This window comes from Python bivittatus, unplaced genomic scaffold, assembly GCF_059951505.1.
Source record: "Python bivittatus isolate LINGU-HERP-01145 unplaced genomic scaffold, Pbiv_v1 ctg000670_np1212, whole genome shotgun sequence".
Lineage (NCBI taxonomy): Eukaryota > Metazoa > Chordata > Lepidosauria > Squamata > Pythonidae > Python > Python bivittatus.
Window position 1 is genome coordinate 3,272,964 of NW_028277094.1, and position 19,043 is coordinate 3,292,006.

Genomic DNA, 19,043 nt, shown 5'->3' on the forward strand with positions numbered 1-19,043 from the left:
GAAAAGTTTACACCGAATCATGCATAAGAGGGGCAAAGGCGCAGAAGAATATAATCTGGAGAAATGGCTTGCAAAAAGGATAGAGTTTTGGAAAAGTGCAGAAAGAGGCAATTATCAGGAGATAATTGCATCTAGGCCACCCAAGTGACTCTAGCAGAAATCTACCCATACATTGTGCTAATGGTCTTTAAGAGAATTACAAGCCCAGAAATGTCTACAGGGAGATGGTCAGAATGGATCTCGTGCTGTGCTCAGCTTATTACTACTACTTTGGGACTGAGCGTCCTTACACTCGCCCTAACATCCGTGCTATCCACCAGTTGCAAGGCATGATTATACGGCAGATCACCCGCCCTCCTTGATAGCAGTAAGGGTAGGGATAGTACCCTAGGAGCGGCTCACATATCCTGCGGCAGTATCGGTGGGCACGACGGCAGCGGGCACAGCAGTATCCTCTCTCATCCCAAAGGGGATGGAACTCGAGGCCGTTCTCGGTCTAGAGATGGCAAAGGAGGAAGGTTAGGGAGTTTGGAACAAGTGCCCGATTTTGTTCACCAGCAGAAGCTAGAAGTTGACTTGCCCAAGGATGGGACCATAACATTGTCCTAGGGAACATGCTGATCAATTCCCACCAAGCACTAATCCACAAGACAGTCTTCGGCTGAGGTTGCACAAAGTGCTAAGCCAATCAATACACTGTGGTTAAAGAAACACAGAGTGTGAACCAGGGTATAGCGACAGGGTTCCCATAATGCCACTTCTCTGATTCTTGCTTTGGAGGCTTGCATTCATGGGTTGCTCATTGGTGAAGCCAAGCAAGTTTCACAATGATTTAATGGCCACGTGTTAGCCCAGTCCCTGGGACTACATCTTAGTTGTTGCTCCTGCTTCGCATGTAGGAGGGCCTGGGTGATGGAATAGATCTACTCTGCCCAAGACTAGCTAGAGAGCCCAACAAGTCAGGAGAGGGAAGACTGAGCTTCCAGGCAGATAACTGGATCTGCTCTAAGGCAGTGTCCCTCTTGGGTCACCACAATGCTACCTCTGTCCCATGTCAGTAGCAGGTTTCTGGCAAGTGCAGGACGCAACAGCCATAACCATCCCATGTTGAGCCTCTCAACCCTCTTCTTCCCCCTTCTACTCATTCCCTCTCCTCCTCTTCCTTTCTGGTGCAAATTCACAGCACTCTTCTTTTGCTACTCTGGCCTCTCCCATCCTCTGAGTTCTTTCAGATTTCACAATGCTTTAAGCAAGGAATATTTAGCATGCTTTCCAAGGGCTGCTGGGGGCTGCTTAACTGAGGGAGCAGGACTTCCAGCTGTATGGAAAAGATTGCTGAAAATTCCCCTCGGTAGGAGGCTCGGTCCAAAAGTTCCATTTTGACAACAGCCTGGTTTTTCAATTCCAAAGACTTACGTAGTCGTTCACTGGGAGATCTTCTTCGGTGAGCTGCCGAGCATGGCGTTTGGGGCCCTGACTTTCTTCCTTGCTTGAGGACCGGCTTTCCTGCTGACCATCTGCTTGGTTTTGCTCATCCCTAGGAACCAGATCCTCGCTTCCCTTTTCAAAATCAAGAATGTCGGGATCTAGGGGTGGAGGGGAACAGTCACTCAGCTTCTGTTCATAGACTGGTCAGCTTCTTAAGCAAGAGCATTTCTGCTGCTTCTGGATTTAATTTCGACTTGCATAAGCTCGTCCAGCTCTCCAATGATTCCAAATGCCAGTTCAAAATACGATTGAAAGTGTTGCCGGCTTAATGATGCAAAACCGTGCTGCACTTAAAATATTTCTGGCAGATTTGCCTCTTAAAATCTTTCCAAGCAATTCACAGAGATCACAGTACCATCAGGGGTAGCTGGGGTGTCTGTCTCTGCCCTTGTCAGTCTCACATCTTAACAGGTTTCAGTAAGTTACCCTTAAACTTGGTGATTTTAAGCTATTAGGTGGGGTTTGAACCACACAAACTACCTATCTGACTGCTAACATGGCATGAACTCAGTCGTGATATTTACGATTCAATGTGTTAGGCAAATCCAGGAAATAGTATTAAATAAGTACAACATAGTCCATTTAGCTATGGGTCGATGTGTTCTGCAAACATGGCCATGAAGTGGGAGAGTGTGAAAAAAGGGAAGCTATCTTGTTTTGAAGCCCACCTGCTTTTCAACAAATGAATGGGATTTCTACAGTGATCTCCCACTTTTTGCTTTGAACTACACAAGCCCGCAGCTAGCCCTAAAGGCTTGAGGAGGTGGGGCAGGAAGGCTCCTTGTTTGAACCACCTGGGCTATACCATTTGACCAGAAAAATGGAGGGGGGATTTAGGTGAAGCCAGTCCCCCAGCCAGAGGTGTCCACAGAGTGTGGTGAACAAAGTCAAGAGGTTGGCCACAATGTGTGATCAAAACTCTGCCCATTTTTATGCACACTGCAATGGGCAGAGCTTCAGTTGCACCATTCTGGCTACCACCTTGACTTTTTTGATCATACCCTGTGGACACTCCTCCCCCCGCCCATCCAGTTGTTATTCTTGTTCCGCCCACCTTAAGCCCTATGCAGGCCTCGATCCCCAACAGTTTGTACACCCTTGAAGTAGGCATTTAAGAAGCACGCCCAGTAAAAGCTCATTAGCATGTGGTTTAGTGTGTTGTGTGAACTCAGCCATTGGTTGCCAACGTTGGTTGGATTACTTGTAGTGCCAAGGTGTGGCTTGTTAGCTGTGGTTTGTTGACTAAGCCCCAATTGGTCAAGTTCACACATTATACTATGTCATTAAATTTGGTTGGCAACCGATAGCTGAGGACATGCAACACGCTGAGCCACAGGCATAGAAGCAAAGCACTATATGGCTTAAGAACGGTGGGCGATCATCATTTTAATGCTAGCTCTAGTTGGCTGCAGGACAGCAATGGCTCAGATTGTCTACGGGGCAATTTTGTAAAAGCAAATACTGCCCAGCTGTTTCCTGCTTTCAGTGAATCTGGAGGAGCCCTTTTCACATTTCAGAAGCTTGCCTTTTGTTTTCGTCTAAAGAATGGGTCTTTATCGTAGGAGGAGAGCTGCGTTGCTCATGATAGCCCAAAATCGGGAGGAGTCTGGTGGCCCCTTTGCAGACTAACATATTTTATTAAAAGGCATAAGCTCATGAAAAGGCAGATACGTAAGTATGAAAATTATGCCTTTTAATAAAATGTGTTACTCTGCAAAGGGGCCACACCGGTCTCTGCTTGATTTTTAATTCATGAAAGCTGGTAAGAAAAGGCAGATGAGGTGCTAAGAGGATGGAGGCCTGGCTGGGCACTACAATGTAACTGTACTGTAACTTCAATCTGCCAGAATCGACATGTGGGCCAGATAGAGGGGCTGCTCTAATGGGGCACGCATGCCAGATGCAAGTGTTAGAAAATGCTCCCTGAGGTCCTGGATTCAAAGGATGAAGTTCTGGCACTGCAATGGCATTGAGAGAAGACAGCCTCACCTCTTAGCAGGGTTGGATGGATCCAGTATGCAGTAACGTTTTTGCAGAGGTCAAACATCTTGGAATCCTTCAGAAAATCTTTATTTTCAACTGGCTTCTCTCCAGGAACCCAGAGCACAGATTGCTCAAAATAGGTGGCTGCTGTTTCCTCTGCCTGCAAGACAGGACAGATTCTCATGCCAAATTTATGATGCTGGTGCAACACTTTGATCCAGATCTTTCCCATCCAGGTTTTTCTATCTGGAGTACAATTCTTTTTTTCTGGATGAAAAACTGAAGTGTGCCACATTCACAAAAGATGATATTGTGCTTTCTTGGTCCATTAGCCCCAAAACAGAAAGAAAAATCGAAACAAGAACAAGCAGACATTCTCTAGACAAGATAGCCCAGTAATTCTTGCTTAATCGTCAGCAAAGATGAGAATTGAAGATGCATTTAACCAAGTATCTCACAGCCAGCGAAAAGAGATTCTTGCAGGAATACAAAAATATTCTTTTTTCTGACCCCTCAATTTACTATTCATATGTGTAACACAAGAAACATGCAAAACAGCTTGAACTGAAACCCTTTCAGATTTGATACACCAATTTGAGTGTGAAACAGGATGTTTGGATCACTGTGGAAGTGTTTTGAGATTGGAACAGACGGGTTTCAAGCTCAAAACGCTTCTGAAATGATTGAAGTAGCCCATTTTGCACTCAGAGCTGTTTTGTTCTCACAATGAGGCATTTTGAACTTGAAATGGGGGATGGGATTGAACTCTAAAAAATGGTTCAAACCTGAAAGTATTTGCACATCTTTGTGAATATGGAAGTTGCATTTAACTATCATGGCTGTTTATTGATGGATAGAAATGATAAGAAAAAGTTGCAGTGCGTCTTTCCTTCCCTAAAAGGTCTGTGCCTGTTTTGTTTGACTCCATTCTGACTAGCATTGAATTTGCTATTGGAATGAAGAAATAATAGGACAGAGTTCCCAGCATTGTAAAGCTGAATTACTTTGAACCACCTTTTGTGTCTCAGAGCATTCATTCTGGGAAGAAAATGAACCGGACTCTCAGATTCACAAATGTTGTCCATGCTGAGAACCACACTTGGGGGAGGCTGGGAAAGGAATGGAAGGGAGAGTAGACATGAGACAATCAAGGGACAGAAGGTGAGTCTCATAAATGGCAACTCAGCCCAGGTGACAAGAAACCTGGGAGGAAGCATTTCAAATCCTTCAGAAAGACTCTGCCTTCATGAACTCCCTATAAGGCTGGGGAAATTCTCTTTTCCTTTCCAAGATTCTGTATTTACTGCAGAAGAGCATTAAAGATCCCTTACTGAACTCTGTGTAGTTCTTGCTTTCTGATCTGGCTCAGCTTAACATCTGCCATTTGAAAGGCACGTAGGGAATTACACTCTAAAACCTGGGGCCAGGCCAGCAATTAATTTGATTTTATTTAATTCACTGCAGAAATGTAATTAATTAAATGCAGATAACACATGTAAACTAACTGTTAAAGTGCAGAGGTATCACGCTGACAGCAAAGGTACGTATGGTCAAGGCCATGGTTCTCCCTGTTGTTACAACTAGCTGCACAAGCTGAACCATCAGAAAGGCTAAAAGAAAGAAAAATAGCCACGAGGGGTGGAGGAAATGTCTGAGGTGCAAATACTCTGGGCCACAAGAAGAACCCATCGTTCAACTCTAGCTGGAATGAAACCAGACTGTTCATTGGAAGACCAATAACGAAGCTAAAACTTAGATGTTTTCACACAAAGTGTGAAGGCAGGCATCATTGGAAAAGACTGGGATGGCTGGAAAAATGGAAGGCAGTAAGTCCAACCGCAGGATTGAAAACTGATTAATGGCACGTGAATGATACTTCACTTATTCTTTCATGGTTACCATCCTCTAAGCTGGGCTACTTTTGGCCTTACGGTTGATTCCGTCTGCCTTGTTTTTAGCGAAGACTCAGTTTAGCTTTAGCATATGTTGAATATATCTGTCTGGTCTGTGAGTGATTTAAAAACCAATGGGATTACTCTCGCTCTGCCCGTTTCCAAGCTGCTATAAATCTCCCAGCCGGCCAGAGTCTTTATTCAATTCAGCACATTCTTTCCTTCTGCATACCTCGGGCTCCTCCATTTCCATATGAGAGGTTTCTGGTATCCCTTTAATCTGGTTTTGGATAAAGCATTTGGGATCACCCATGAAAAAGAGGACAGTTATACCCTGCAAGGAAAGCAAAAATATAACCAGGTAAAGGTGGGGGAGGAAATGGACGCAACAGAGGTAAATCTGCAAGCCCGCGATTACTCTAATTCAGGAATGGATATATCCATTTTCAGTGGCAGTAAAATGGGGCATGGAGGAGCAAACATTTTCAGCAGTCTATAAATATTTCTATAGGCCTCTGATTTGCCATCTGAGTGTAAAGTAAATAAAAAGCACCATGTACGTTTACTGTGGGTTCTTTGCTTCAATGCCTTGTGTTATAATGAGCACTTTTTCCTTCCTGCTGACTTGTTTTTTAACCAACAGGCATTGCATATTAGCTAGGAGAGACTGCTATGAATCAAGAAATTCCAGGTTTGACTCAGACTTGCTGGGTTCACAGATGGAAGTAAGCTGTAATGTAGTTTATCGGCTTAGCGCAATAACGTAAACCCGGCCAATTTATTTTATTTGGTGTAGAAAACTGATAGCTTGCATTTTTGTCTTTAAACCAGCATGGCTTATTCAACTCATCAGAGTATAGCCCAAGATGTGAACCAGCTTGGCCTAGCTATACCCCTGGGAAATGGCTATACGTACGTTCTTAAAATCATGTATTTCGAGGATTTCCTCACTACCCTTTCCAGTCTGAAAGGTCTCTGTCCAGGTGAGGGGATCTATCTTCAGTAATATCTTCTGTTTTTCCATGTTGCTGAGAAAAATATGCTCCAATTCATAAATCTGAAACAACAGATTTGGGAGAGTATGAATTCCGTGCAATGGTGGTTCACACATCACACTAAGCCTTGACATGGTTTGGTTTGGGGTTATTGTGCTATGTGCATCCTGCCAATGGTGGCTTTCTGAACAAGACGTGGTGAAAACAAACCATGGCTGTATAATGTATAGACTCACCCTCTTTCTATGCATCCCAGAGCAGAATACAATGATTTCATCTATGACTTCATCCCAGAATGATTTTGGCTTCATTCTTTAGACAGGCGACAGTAAGCTGTGACCTTTCAGACGTTGCTAAAGGATCACTCCAGCATTCCTCATCTGCTAGTTGAGGGTTCTGGGGGTTGTAGGGCAGCACCTTCTGGAGCAGTGTTTCTCAACCTTGGCCATTTTAAGATGTGTGGACTTCAACTCCCAGCTGGCTGGGGAATTCTGGGAGTTGAAGTCCACACATCTTAAAATGGCCAAGGTTGAGAAGTACTGTCCTGGAGGATCTTAGGTTCCCCAGCTCTGCTTCTGGATCTTCCATGGCTTTCTGGAATGCCAAGATAGGCCCATTGAGCCAAGCTGGCTGAGAGGGATAGAGAGCAGGGCAATTAATTAGCTGTGAAATTCTGAGTAAAAAAAAAAAAGAGGACCCAGTTACCTACTGCAGTTTTTCCCAAGCTGTAGTGGGAGCAGTCTGAGTCCTGGCTGAGCTCTGAGAGAGAATAGGAAAGAAAGAAATCTCTCAAACAAATACTATCTTCCAAGATGCATTCCTGCAAAGATACACCAGAGAAGAGTCAGGGCCTGGATGCCCTTGAGACCGTCTGTTCTGGGCTGATTCAGCCTGTCCAGGAGGAGCTGGAGACAAGGCTGGTGAAGGGTCCCATCACTGAGGGAATGCCATCTGCAGGGACCCCATAGCTGAGCCTTCTCCCTGATGACTCCATCGTCAACAGTAGAGCATAACCACAGATGCCAGAATTACATAGCATTTTATTAATCGGGTTTACAATCACGGGGAAAAAACCAGATACAGGACCTTGAAAACTAATAAGCAAAACTCCTGTTTATAAGTGAATTCATTAAGGCAGGGTCTCTGTGAATTGTTTGAACCTCTTTTTCCTAGAATGCAAAACTGAAGAACTGCCCTTTTCTCAGATGCACCTGACACTGAAACATCTTCCTGTTCTTCATTAGTGATATTTGAAATACTTGCTTTTCTTTCTCAGCCTCAGCAAGTTCCACACTTCCATTCTGTGGAACACCTTGTTGGACCATCCCTTTCTTGTTGGACTTCTGAAGAGACCTGAAGCCATGACTCTTCACAAAAGCATTGGAGGACAATAAAAGTTAACTTACGCCTGCGGGGATATTGTGTCATTTGTTATGCTTTTATTTTAATGGGGTTTTTTTTGGTTGCTTGACATAAGCCACTCAGAACCATTTCGAACTGAGCAGGATACCAGGAAGAGGAAGGAAAAGAGGAAGGAAGAAAATAAAGATTCTACACTTTCACTAGATTCAGACTGGCATCATTTTTATCAGAATTGCAGCCTTTGCCCCATTAGCGAATGCTTGATACTTCACACCAATAGATTTCACAGTATGGAAAGTTGAAGGTGGATTCTTGGAAAAGAGCAGTAGGCTGCCTCATTAGATAATCTCCAAGGACAGATTGTACTGCAGACCAGACCTAGTGGCATCTGAAGACAGACTGGAAAAAGATCTTGAAATTCCAATCTGTATGCAAGGAACTATTTTTTGGTTACATTTTTGGCTAGCTGTCCCATTTGATTCTTTTTCTTTTGAGAAGAGAGTTTGGGTTCTGCTAAGGCAGAATTATGGCCAAGCTCTGAGAAGAGAGATATAAGCTGCGAGAAGAACAGTTTTGTACAAACCCTATTTGGTTCTGAGGCAATAAAGTTGAAATATTCATAGCATTGTTTTGCAGTTATCCTGAGCAGCGGGAAATTTGTTTATGGCATGGTCACACAGCTAAAGCCCCCAGGGACCTCTTAAAGTTCTCCCCAAATTGTCATGTTTAATGCATCAGAAAGGGAAGATGATGAAATGCACAGGGAGTTGTCATATTAATGAGATTTAATTAGTTTAGTTCAATTCTAATTAAATAGAAATTAAAACGAAAACAGATTTATTATCCTGGATCCAATGTTCCCGGCTCTGCTTGCCTTTCTGAAGACTGTGACATGCCACTCACAGGACATGCTGCTCTTGTCCTGGAAAAGGTCCACCCCAGATTTACGGAATGGAGTGACTCTGGAGGAAGAAAAGCCAGAACCTGCACAAGTCAAGGCTGATCTGGTTTTGCTGGAAAGAATGGGCTGCAGATGTGGACATGAACATATAGTCCAGAATGCAGCAGCGCGCATGGTGTTGGGTGTTTCTATGTTCACCCATGTTATACCTCTGTTGCGTGAGCTGCACTGGCTCCCAGTTTCCTTCTGGATGCAATTCAAGGTACTGGTTATCACCTTTAAAGCCCTATGTAACATGGGACCAAATAATTTGTGGGACCACCTCTCCCTGAGAGTATCTGCCTGTCCTACCAGATCAGATAGGGTGGGCATGCTCCAGGTCCCTTCCCTGAAATTTGCCATCTAATGGGACTTTGGAAGTGTGCTTTTTCCATGACTGCCCCTACCTTATGGAACCCCCTCCCCTCTGGTGATTTGGCAGGCCCCCACCCTTTTAACCTTTCAGAAGGCCATCTAGACATGGCTTCTTACCCAGGCATTGGAGTAAAGTGAGGATGTCTGGAGTTGGTTGTGGGGCATCCCAAGGACATGTGTTGTTTTGATTTTATGGTTTTATGATTTTTATAGCTCTGGGTTTTATTGTTGTTATGAGCTGCCCAATGTTGTGTTTTTAGATGAGTGGCCGTACAAATCTTTTAAAATAAATAAAATGTTAGGAACTGCTGATTCCTAGCTCCACCAAATTTGTAGAGTCTTCCTGGACCACTGCTTTTGGAGAGAAAGTCCAAGCTACCTTGGTTCTGACTCTTACTCTCTTGCAGGAGTTGCAAGGCAGATAGTGGGAATGAACATGTGTCCACTGCTTCATCAGAGTCTGGTTCGTACAACACCCTAACCCATAACACTTTGATTCTGGCTTTGCATGCTGTGTGAACCAAGCCACTGTCCTTTGTTACTGCAGTTTATGGCATAGGACGTTGTGCAAAATTAGCCCAGTTGGGGCTTATTCAATGAATTATGATTAAGAATGTAATACGGTATCTTCCTGTGATATGTGAACGAGGCCTGTATTTCAGAGCAATGTGATTCAGTACCTTCCATGTGCAAACCACTGGTGCTTATTGCCTTACAGATGTTACAGGGTAACTAAGGTAAATGGAAGAAGCCTGAAATGAAACACATCTTGGTTAATGGTGGATATCTTTGTCCTGCCCTTGACTTCAGCATACTGGCCCATGTCCACCATTCTTCAGAAGAAAGTATGAAGTTCCTCCCCTTCCCCCTATACAGTATTTGCTTTTTGGGACAAGGATGAAAGTGATTTTCCTTTCAAAATGTTTGTGCTGCTGTCTTTTTTTTTTCTGAGTTTGCTAAAACGACATTTGAAACCAGACTTTGATGCAATTTGTTTTTCTTGGAAGGTGCTACAGATGGCTGGACAAACAGTTGTTTCCTGATGCTGAGAAGTGAGCATTTGTTCCACTTGGATGATTTAAAGCAGGGGGCAAGAGCTGGACTTCTAGATGTTGCACCACAGCTCCTATTATCCCTGACAGCTGGCTGGTGATTGGAGTTAGCATTCAACAATATTTGGAGAGCAAAGAGTGTCCCATCTTTGAAACCAATACCCACATTTGCAATGATATGCTTAGCTTAACCATGTATTCCTGAACCACCTAATTTCCTGGATTTGTATGAAATGTTGAACTCTTTTGTGAAAGAAGACAACATGTGGGAAATTGGAAAGGGGTATGCTGTGTACAATATGAGTTAATGATTCTAATAAGAAGAAAACATGGTATTTGGGACATGCAATTACAGGAGACACTTTAGGTCATGATTTATATCTCAACCTTCTAGATCCGGAGAGGCTGATGATGGTCCAGCCAGGACAACAAGTCCAGTATATTGATGCTAATGAATAAATAAAAGAGGATCAGGTAACTGTTAATCCTGCTTGAGGATGCATATGCAAACTTTTCTATATCCTAAGATCTTTTTTGATTTGCTGGCCCCTACGTGAGCACACCAAGTTCCCAATGCATTCTCTTCTTTCCAGCAACATCACTGGGGCTGCAGGAGTCTGGAATGAAAATGTCTTCTGCAGATCTACCTCCTGAACAGCAGGCAGCTTATTGCAAACAGATGCTACTGTTGGACAGTGAACCAACAGAGGCAGCTCTTGGCTGGTGGACATTCTTCTGCTGTCTTTACAAATGGTAGCAGAACTAAGTTGAGAATGAGCTCCAGAAGAACTTTCGCTTCCAAACCTATTAGGGTCTTGGGTGGCTTCCTTTTGTTTTTTTAACCAAGAGTTGTATTGCTTCAGAAATAATCTGTCAGGATGTGTATATTGGGCGTGGGCGCATATATTGGAAAGGGTGTTCTTCTGTGGAAAAATGGCTAATTAAGTTATGGGACTACGGTACATTTGATGTCGAAAATAACTTCGTATTTAAAAATGAAATCTGATTCAGGTCTAACTGGAAACCATTCCTGGATAATTATTTACTCTATGAGTTTGTAGTACATCCTAAATTTGGGATTTCCTACGTTTAGAGTTTATACTTCAATTTTATAAGAAATTGGATTCCTAATGTTGATTTAATTTGCTATAGCCTACAATTCTAGTTAGTGATCTATGCCAAGTTAACCAGATATTAACCAGTAACCAGACTTACTAGTGGTCTTTAGATGTGCCTTTAATAAGTAATATAACATATATCATAAATTTATAAGTAACTAAGGTTATATTGAAAAACTCTAACCTCCAAATTTTAGATCCTGTTTTTACTTACTTGTCTTGTACTATTGTATTCTACTCTTTTATTCTTTTTATACACCTTTCATGTTCCTGATTTATATTATTTTCTAAAATGCTTACTTTAAAAAAAAAATGAATGGAGCTGCAGCAATGGGTGGGATCAGAGCCCAGAGTAGGCAGCCCTACCCATTTTCTTTCATTCTGGTGCCCCTTTTTTCCCTCTCCTTCTTGCACCATCTTTTCTTTCCACCTTCCATTTCTTTCATTGTCTCTTTTTCTCCTCTTCACCTGGCAGAGAAGTGATGGCTTGCTCTTTTCAGGGGCCTGAATGGATAGGTTGTTAATACTTGTCAGCCTTATAAGGCAGACCAGATTAAGAAAAAGACACTCTGTGGACCTAAAGCTACTTTCAGTAGAGCAACTATATAGGTAGTCCTCGTTTAGTGACCGTTCACAGTTACATAGTGATGAAAAAGTAATTTTATGACCACTCCTTGCATTTATGCCCTTCACAGGTCTGTAAAGAAAAGGAAAGTTGAAATCAGATCGTAAGCACAGTCATGGTTTCACTTAGCGACCACTTTGCTTAACAACTGATTTGCCAGTCCCAATTGTGGTTGCTAAATATGAACTACTTGTAGTAACAGAATCTTGCAGGTCTGAATGTGCTTCCTTTCCTCTCTCTTTTATCTTCATGAGAATTAAGGCAGGAAGAACTGTCTGAGGCATTTTCATAAACCACTTTCTTGGTCTGGCTCAAGCCTCATTTATCTAATTGTTGTCTTGATAGTGGATCTTCTCTCTGTCCATCAAGGCCATCCTCTTCACTCACTACAGTATTTTAGCCCAACCCTTCCAAAAGAAAGATCTGGATTGTTTATTTATTTTATTTAATTATTTGTTAGATTTATCTCACCTTTCCTTTGGGAGCTCAAAGGAGGGTATATAGTATTCCATTGTTCAATTTTCTCTGCAAAAACCATCCTGTGAGGTAGGCTCACCAAGAATGACTGGTTCACGGTCACCCAGGGAGTTTCTGTGGCTGAGGGCGGACTAGAACCCAGGTCTTTCTAGGCAAGTCCAATTCCTTAACCACCATATCCCACAATGGCACTAGTGGGGTAAGAAACAAAGTCGATATTTCTGACACTTTGGTTTATTGTTTTGCACAAACATGGTCACTGTGCTTTTTATATAATTTTTTGGGGGTGGCAGAAAGTAGCTCTCACAATCATTTCATAAAATGACTGAATGCAATATGGCAAATTCTCAGCCCTTTCCGTCGCAAAGCCCTTAAAGTACAATATGAAATGGCTGGTGATCAACCACTTTCCTGAACAAGCTGCTTCTTTCATGTAGTGATGGAGTGGATTTCTCCACTAATTCTTGGCAAGTCAATTGCAACAAAATGGAAAGCAACTTCTCACAATGAAGTGCGCGGCCCGTGCTCTGAAAGATGTCGCAGCCTTTCCACGGCTAAGATCCCATTGCCCAAAGAGACTGCAGCCCAGCATAAGCTTTGACAAGTTTCTCTGTGTCTTTCTAAAGGGTGCGATGGAAATACCAGATTGCTTTTTTAAAAATAAACATCCATTAAATATAATCCTGAGAATAAAACTTACCTTTTTTGGAGCAGGTTTCCAAAAATAGGAGACTCCCAGAATTGTCAAGGTGAGGGAGAGGAGCAGAATGAAGATTAACACCCCCCAAATCTGGAGTCTTTTGTTGAACCCCTTCTTGGCAAGAGAAGCATCTGCCTGGTAAACAGAAGGGGGAGGGAGATCAGTAAGAAAGACAAGTGGAAGGCAAGTCACACAATGTGGGGCACACGCTTGCAGAAAGACCAAACAATTGCTTTTTGGGGGCACGCACACCAACACTCCCCCCCCCCCAAAGAGTAAAGGAATTGACTTACATCTTGCCTGCAGAATTCTTGGGACCCCTTGTGGAGCTCCTTCCCCATGCTGCTTCCCCTTCAGTGTCAAACATTCCCTTTTGTATGTCACAGAGAGTGGGATGGGTGAGACTGCTGGGACGGGTGGAGTCACGATGCCTTTGGCTCCCTGCGTGAGCAGAGCAGAGCGGAGGGCTCCCCTTTTCTCTCCCTCCAGCTGGCTGTGCTAAATGTGGCATTGCAACAGCCAGGTCTGCAAGCTCGCAGGAGAGGATACGTTTCAGAAGGGAGACAATGATGCTCTGTTTCTTCTCTGAACTGACCCTCCTGACGAGCCTGACGCCTGACACTGGAAAGAGATTGCCATTTTATTTCCAGTGCTAATTCCTTCTGTTTTTTTTTTTTTTCTTGGCAGTGATTTGGTTAGGTGTCTTCTGGTCTGGCTGGAATCCTGATAGCAAATGCTCACCATCCTGACTTGCCTTGAGTAGGAACTTGAAAGCTCTCCCAAGGACATTTCAATCACCTCTTTCATCCTATCTACCCACCTAATCCAGCTTCCCCTTCTTTGACTCCCATCAACCTTGGTGAGCATAATCATGATTTGTTACCAGGAGAGCTCATATTCTATCTACATTAAGCAATAGGTACACTTCAGAAGGAGGTGTGACATCTACTCTGCTGGCCAGCTAGATGGATTGATTCAGAACTTACGGATGGGCTAAAATAATGCTCCTGAGTAATTGGGCATTTTATTTTTAAAATTCGTGTGTTTGTATATGTATGTACAAGCTAGACTAGGAAGTTAGAAAAATGCCAGAAGAAGACAATGATAAACAAAACTGCATGGAAGTATCAATGAATGTCCCAAGAGTTGGGCTTGACTGAGGGAGAGAAACTAGGCCGCTTCTCCAGTTAACTAAGGTTGTGACAGAGTAGAGCAAGACCTCTGGGGAGGGGGGTGGTCAAAAAGTCAAGGCGGTGACTGCAATGGTGCAATCAAAGCTATGCCTGCTTTGCATGTGCACCACACATAAAAAACGGGTGGAGCTTTGATCACACTATTGTGGCCACCATCTTGATTTTTTTTGACCCAATCCTGTGGACGCCTTTGCATCTGGGGCCATAGAAAACAGCACCGCTTGCTTGCCCCATTTTGAAATAAAGCAAGAGTCATCATGACCTTTAAATACATTCCTCAGCGCCTTTTGTAACAGTCCAAAGTCTCAAATTGCCCACTTGTGCTATTCCTGAAGGTTGTCTCCATGTAGGATGAGGTGGTGGAAGAGTTTTCCCTCTGACACCCACAAATCAACCTGTGTGAGAATTCTGCTACAGCTGCTGCTTTGATTTTCATAATGAACTAAAGCTATTCATGAGCCCAAATAGAGCCCCACTGCTCATTATCCTGCAACACTGTTTTAAAACCAGTGCAGGACTTCAAGGCAGCTTCTTCAGGATGGTGCCTCGCATAAGTATTGGCGTTGCAATTCTTAATCAGCATCTGGCAGCTGTAGTTCCAACATGTTTGGAAGATACCAAGATTGCCATAAATCAATAACCACAAGCTTTAAAGAGATCTTAAGCACAAGTGTTTGTTTATTGAATTATCTTTTACTGTCTTGAGGGAAGGCTAGAAGAACGCTTGTTAGTAATACCGATTGAGACCTGGCTAGTGGCTAGGACATTCTTTGAAATGGTTATTTCTTCTGTGCTGGAATCAGGGCAGAACAAACCTGACTGGTGTGTTGTTGCTGTCATCTGCTGGTCTGTGGCGAAACAGCAAGTAGGAATTTCTGGTCAACCTTTCCAACTTATGCAGAGGCGCCCCGCCCAACTTCACTGTATTTTTGAGAATGTTCAAGGATAACATTTGCTAATCCGTTGATTGGCAGCCATAATCCTTAACGGAAGTGAGAGGATTATGCCGTATGGGATTTCTAAGAATGCTTCAGAAGTCATCTTAACTTGGTATTCTCCAGATGCGTAGGACTTCTCAAGATCTCCTGCCAACATAGCCTTGGGCTGTAGATGAAAAAGGTAGTGGTTTTAATTGCTTTGCACAACTCATAGGCTGCTTTTCAGAAAACCACAGCTTGCAAGAACTATTTGTTGATAATTAGAAGCACAGATATCATTGCCACCCTCTGCAACTCCTAGTTTAAAACTATGTAGAACGGGGAGAATTGTGTGAATATCTGGAAGGTTGAAGGCATAAAGATCAGATATATTTGTTTATTTATTTACATAGATTTAAGAAAATGCCCAGCTGCAACTGACATAGAGATATTTCTTGGGAGTCACCTCCAAAAAGATCCTGCTGTTAGCAGAGAATGACTACGCTCCATGAAAGGAAGCAAAGACTCCATAGCAGATGAAAATCTAATGTGTGTATGGGTTCCAGTTTGAAGTTCTTGGGAGTTTGGCTCAATAAGGCAAACCTGTGGAAGTTCATCCTCCATGAATGGAATCCATTGGGGCCTATATACTGGTTGGGAGTGGTGCTAAAACTGGGCATAAGGAGGGATGAATGGGAACCTTCCCTTTTCCCTTTCTTCTTTCAAGAAAGATTCAACACTCACAGGTAGGATCCTGAGAGTAAGAGATATCAAGAGGGTCTCTTCTGAAGCAGTTATTAAGTGATCCACTGGATCCTGAGTGGATTCCTCCCTAGTTCTAGAGAGTGCTGGTATGGGAGATTACAATCCTAGGGAGTCACGTGATGTGTATGTGCCTATGGAAGGCCCCAAAGCAGAGGTCTCCTTGGGAGTATGCGTGCCACTCAGTAATAGCTCTCTGTGAGGAAGATTCTCAGAAATATCTAAAGCTGAGCACTAGGTGGGGTTTGGAGACCTAACATCTGTCTGAGGCTGTTATAGGAACAACGCCTGAAATGATCTTCTGGTCTTCAGTACTGTGTCCCATGGGCTTTGCTTTTTTGCCTAGAGAGGAACCACTCTTCATTTCTGAATGATGACGGTGGCTTTGCTTAAGAAGCTCCTTACTGCATTAAACATTTTCATTCTCAGGTATGTGGTTTCTTTGCTTCAAATCTTTGACCCATCTAACAATACATTTCAGTCAGATTGTGTTGGTTGTGGTTGGAACAAAGTAAGGTATCCATGGACTTTGGCTGAGGTTGCTAAATCTCTGCTATAAAGCCCTCTTCCCCAAATTGGGTGTCCTCAGAGACTGGGGGGAATCCTGGGGGTCCCAGGCCCCACATTTGGAGAATGCCTAGGCTAAGAGAAAGTTCCCCTGAGGCCATGAGAAGACAAATCCAGATTCTGTGATTACTGTAAACTGTGTGGTCTCTCTTTGCTGCTTGACAGAGGCTTTGCTCACGATAACCTTTGCTTAAGCTGCAAAAACGGAATTAAAACTTCCTGTTTTCCCGGATGGTTGGTCTCCTTTCTGAGTGGCTGGCAGCCATTTCCCAGAAGGGATGTTGCCATAAAACAAAATGATGGCATATATTTTCCTGCGTGTTTCATCTCTGCAAAGAGTCGAACAATTAAAAAAAGCAGGCGTTCTTCCCTTCCCCATCTACTGAGAAGAGAGAATTCTTGTTGGTCATTTTGATAAAAATCAGCATGGATAGGCCTAATTATTGTAAATGCAGCACACATTAACAGTGGCCGTGACTGCAAGATCTGGTCATGAGTTTTACGGGAAGGCCACTGGACACGAAGCTGGGAACAAGGAAGACGGGATGGCAGAGAGAAAAGGAGGCAGGTGGAGAAGATGCCTGTCTTCCCCCTTGAGGAAGACCATCTTCCTACACAATTCCTGCCTGTCTAGAGGCCATCGGGTTGGGGAGGTTGCCAGGCTGATACGTCAATAGAGCAGATGGGCAAAAGCTGTTGTTTTGAAGGGCCCTTTTTTTACAGAGAAGCATCTACCTGTAGGCCCAGTGCATAGTCTGGTTTGCTTTTTTCAGTTTTTTTCTCCCATTTCTCCAAAACTGTGGGAATGCCAGCCATTTGAGATAGGCTAGGTTTAGAAAAGGCTTGGTAAGAATGCTCTTTATGCTACAGGTAGTCCTTGCTTAGCGACTACAAATGGAACTGGCAACTCCATCGCTAAGCCCCCATGGTTGCTAGCCGGAAAATCATATGACCATGATGGATGTTTGACGTTGCTTCCCCTTTGGTCATTAAGCAAGACATCACGTGACCGCGACTTGTGATTTTACTTCTGCATTCCCCATCAACTCTGCTTGTCACAAGCCGGTTGGGAAGCACGCAAATGGGGATCATGTGACCCGGGATGCTGTGACGGTCGTAAATGCAAGGATTGGTCGCAAAGCTTTTTTTTTTTTTTTACACCGTTATCACTTCAAATGGCTGTTAAATGAGGCAACTGCTAAGCAAGGACTACCTGGAGTAAGGTAGAATAACTGAATCTTGAAAGCCTTTCCAAGTTTCTCTCTGTCCTCTCCTATACTAAATAAGATCAAGGTGAGGTGATTTTAAGTTTCTTTCTCACACATTTATTTATTTATTTATATTGGCCGCCAAACTCTAGTAGACTCTCGGTGGCATGACTGATTTGTTATGTGCTATCAAGTTGTTTTCAACTCCTAGTAACCACATAGATAGATTTTCTCCATGACGATCTATGTATCTGGGCGGTGTACAAAACTAGAAGAAAACATAAAAACAGCTAAAAACAATAAATCAGACAGACAGCCCAGACTTCTTTCTCTCTCTCCAGATTTCCTCACTCCTAGTCCAGCACCTCAACCTCTACACCAGGCTGTACCAGAAACATACCCTGGAAACCAATCAGTGAAACCCCCCCATCTTGTCCAGGTTACTTTCCATGGTGATTAAGAAGACGAATCCCTGCCTGAGCAGCCTGACGATGAACCGTGTTTTGTTATATTCAAATGCTACGTGACAGAATTCTCCTACTGGGAAGAGGTTGTTTTTGTTGTTGCTGTTTTAAAAAAGCAGTCCTTCTTCGGTAAACGTATGTTTCAGTATTTGTATTTTGGTCTGGGATGCCCTCATATTTAAGCACAGTACCAGACCTGTTTTTCCTACCTCCTGTGAGATAGTTGGGCTAAGAGGAAACAGCTAGTCCATCATCACCCAGTGAGTTGGCATGGCTGAGGGCAGATTATTTATGTATTTATTTATTTAAGCAATTGCTATAGCCTACATACTGTAATTCTGTATGCAATTTCTATATAAATCTAGAGATTAAAACCCGAGTCTCCTTGCTTCTAGTCCAAACTGAACCACCACTCTACCCTGGTTCTCCAAAGCCGACCAGCCTATCGAATTTGGATGGAACTGCGCATAACGGCGCATGATGGATACACGGCATGGTCCAACCTGGAGTCTTCTGGCTCTCATTGTGTCCCCAAAAGCAGATGGGTAGGCAGCCCCTGTTCAGGCTTCTGTTTAAATAATGGTGGGAGATGTTTCTCCCCCACTGGCTGAGATTGTTAATGCCCGTTGTAATGGTGTGGAAAAGCTGCTTTCTGCCCTATCAGCACTTGCAGATAAATAGTCTGCAGGGACCGATTACTACTAGTTGGCATCAACAATAGGTCAGTGCAGAGCTAAGGAGATTAGATGTGATCGCTGGGCGTGCAGAGGAGAACAGTTCATGTGTGCAGTGCTTATATGCAAGCAGACGTGGACTTTTGCATGGTGCTGGGGAAAATCATCAGGAGTTAAGCGGGAGAGAAGAGAGTTGCCTGGGCTTCAGCTGTCTCGGAAGATTTAAATCACGGGTCACCATCCTTTTGAGG

At 43.4% G+C, this 19,043-nt stretch overlaps 1 protein-coding gene and 1 long non-coding RNA gene across 2 annotated transcripts; one reads left to right on the forward strand and one right to left on the reverse strand.

Annotated features, from left to right (window-relative positions):
- Positions 1 to 286: 286 nt before the first annotated feature.
- Positions 287 to 13,401, reverse strand: TNMD (tenomodulin). Its single transcript, XM_088151775.1, has 7 exons — positions 13,301 to 13,401; positions 13,008 to 13,142; positions 6,280 to 6,420; positions 5,596 to 5,697; positions 3,478 to 3,631; positions 1,417 to 1,586; positions 287 to 496 (listed from the first exon to the last, which is right to left on the reverse strand). Exons 1-7 carry the CDS (start codon positions 13,346 to 13,348, stop codon positions 287 to 289), a joined length of 960 nt encoding a protein of 319 aa, XP_088007901.1. The 5' UTR covers positions 13,349 to 13,401.
- LOC148214425 (uncharacterized) lies at positions 6,868 to 18,607 on the forward strand. The gene is made up of 3 exons (XR_015798099.1): positions 6,868 to 13,866; positions 15,531 to 16,308; positions 17,996 to 18,607. It is a non-coding gene; the product is annotated as an uncharacterized LOC148214425 (long non-coding RNA).
- The last annotated feature ends 436 nt before the right edge of the window (positions 18,608 to 19,043 follow it).

Coding starts and splice junctions, on each gene's coding strand:
- TNMD (XM_088151775.1), bottom strand. CDS start 13,348: ATGGGGAAGGAGCTCCACAAGGGGTCCCAAGAATTCTGCAGGCAAGAT. Junction 3,632..5,595: donor TGGAAATGGAGGAGCCCGAG/GTATGCAGAAGG, acceptor CCTGTCTTGCAG/GCAGAGGAAACAGCAGCCAC. Junction 1,587..3,477: donor CCATCCAACCCTGCTAAGAG/GTGAGGCTGTCT, acceptor CTCCACCCCTAG/ATCCCGACATTCTTGATTTT.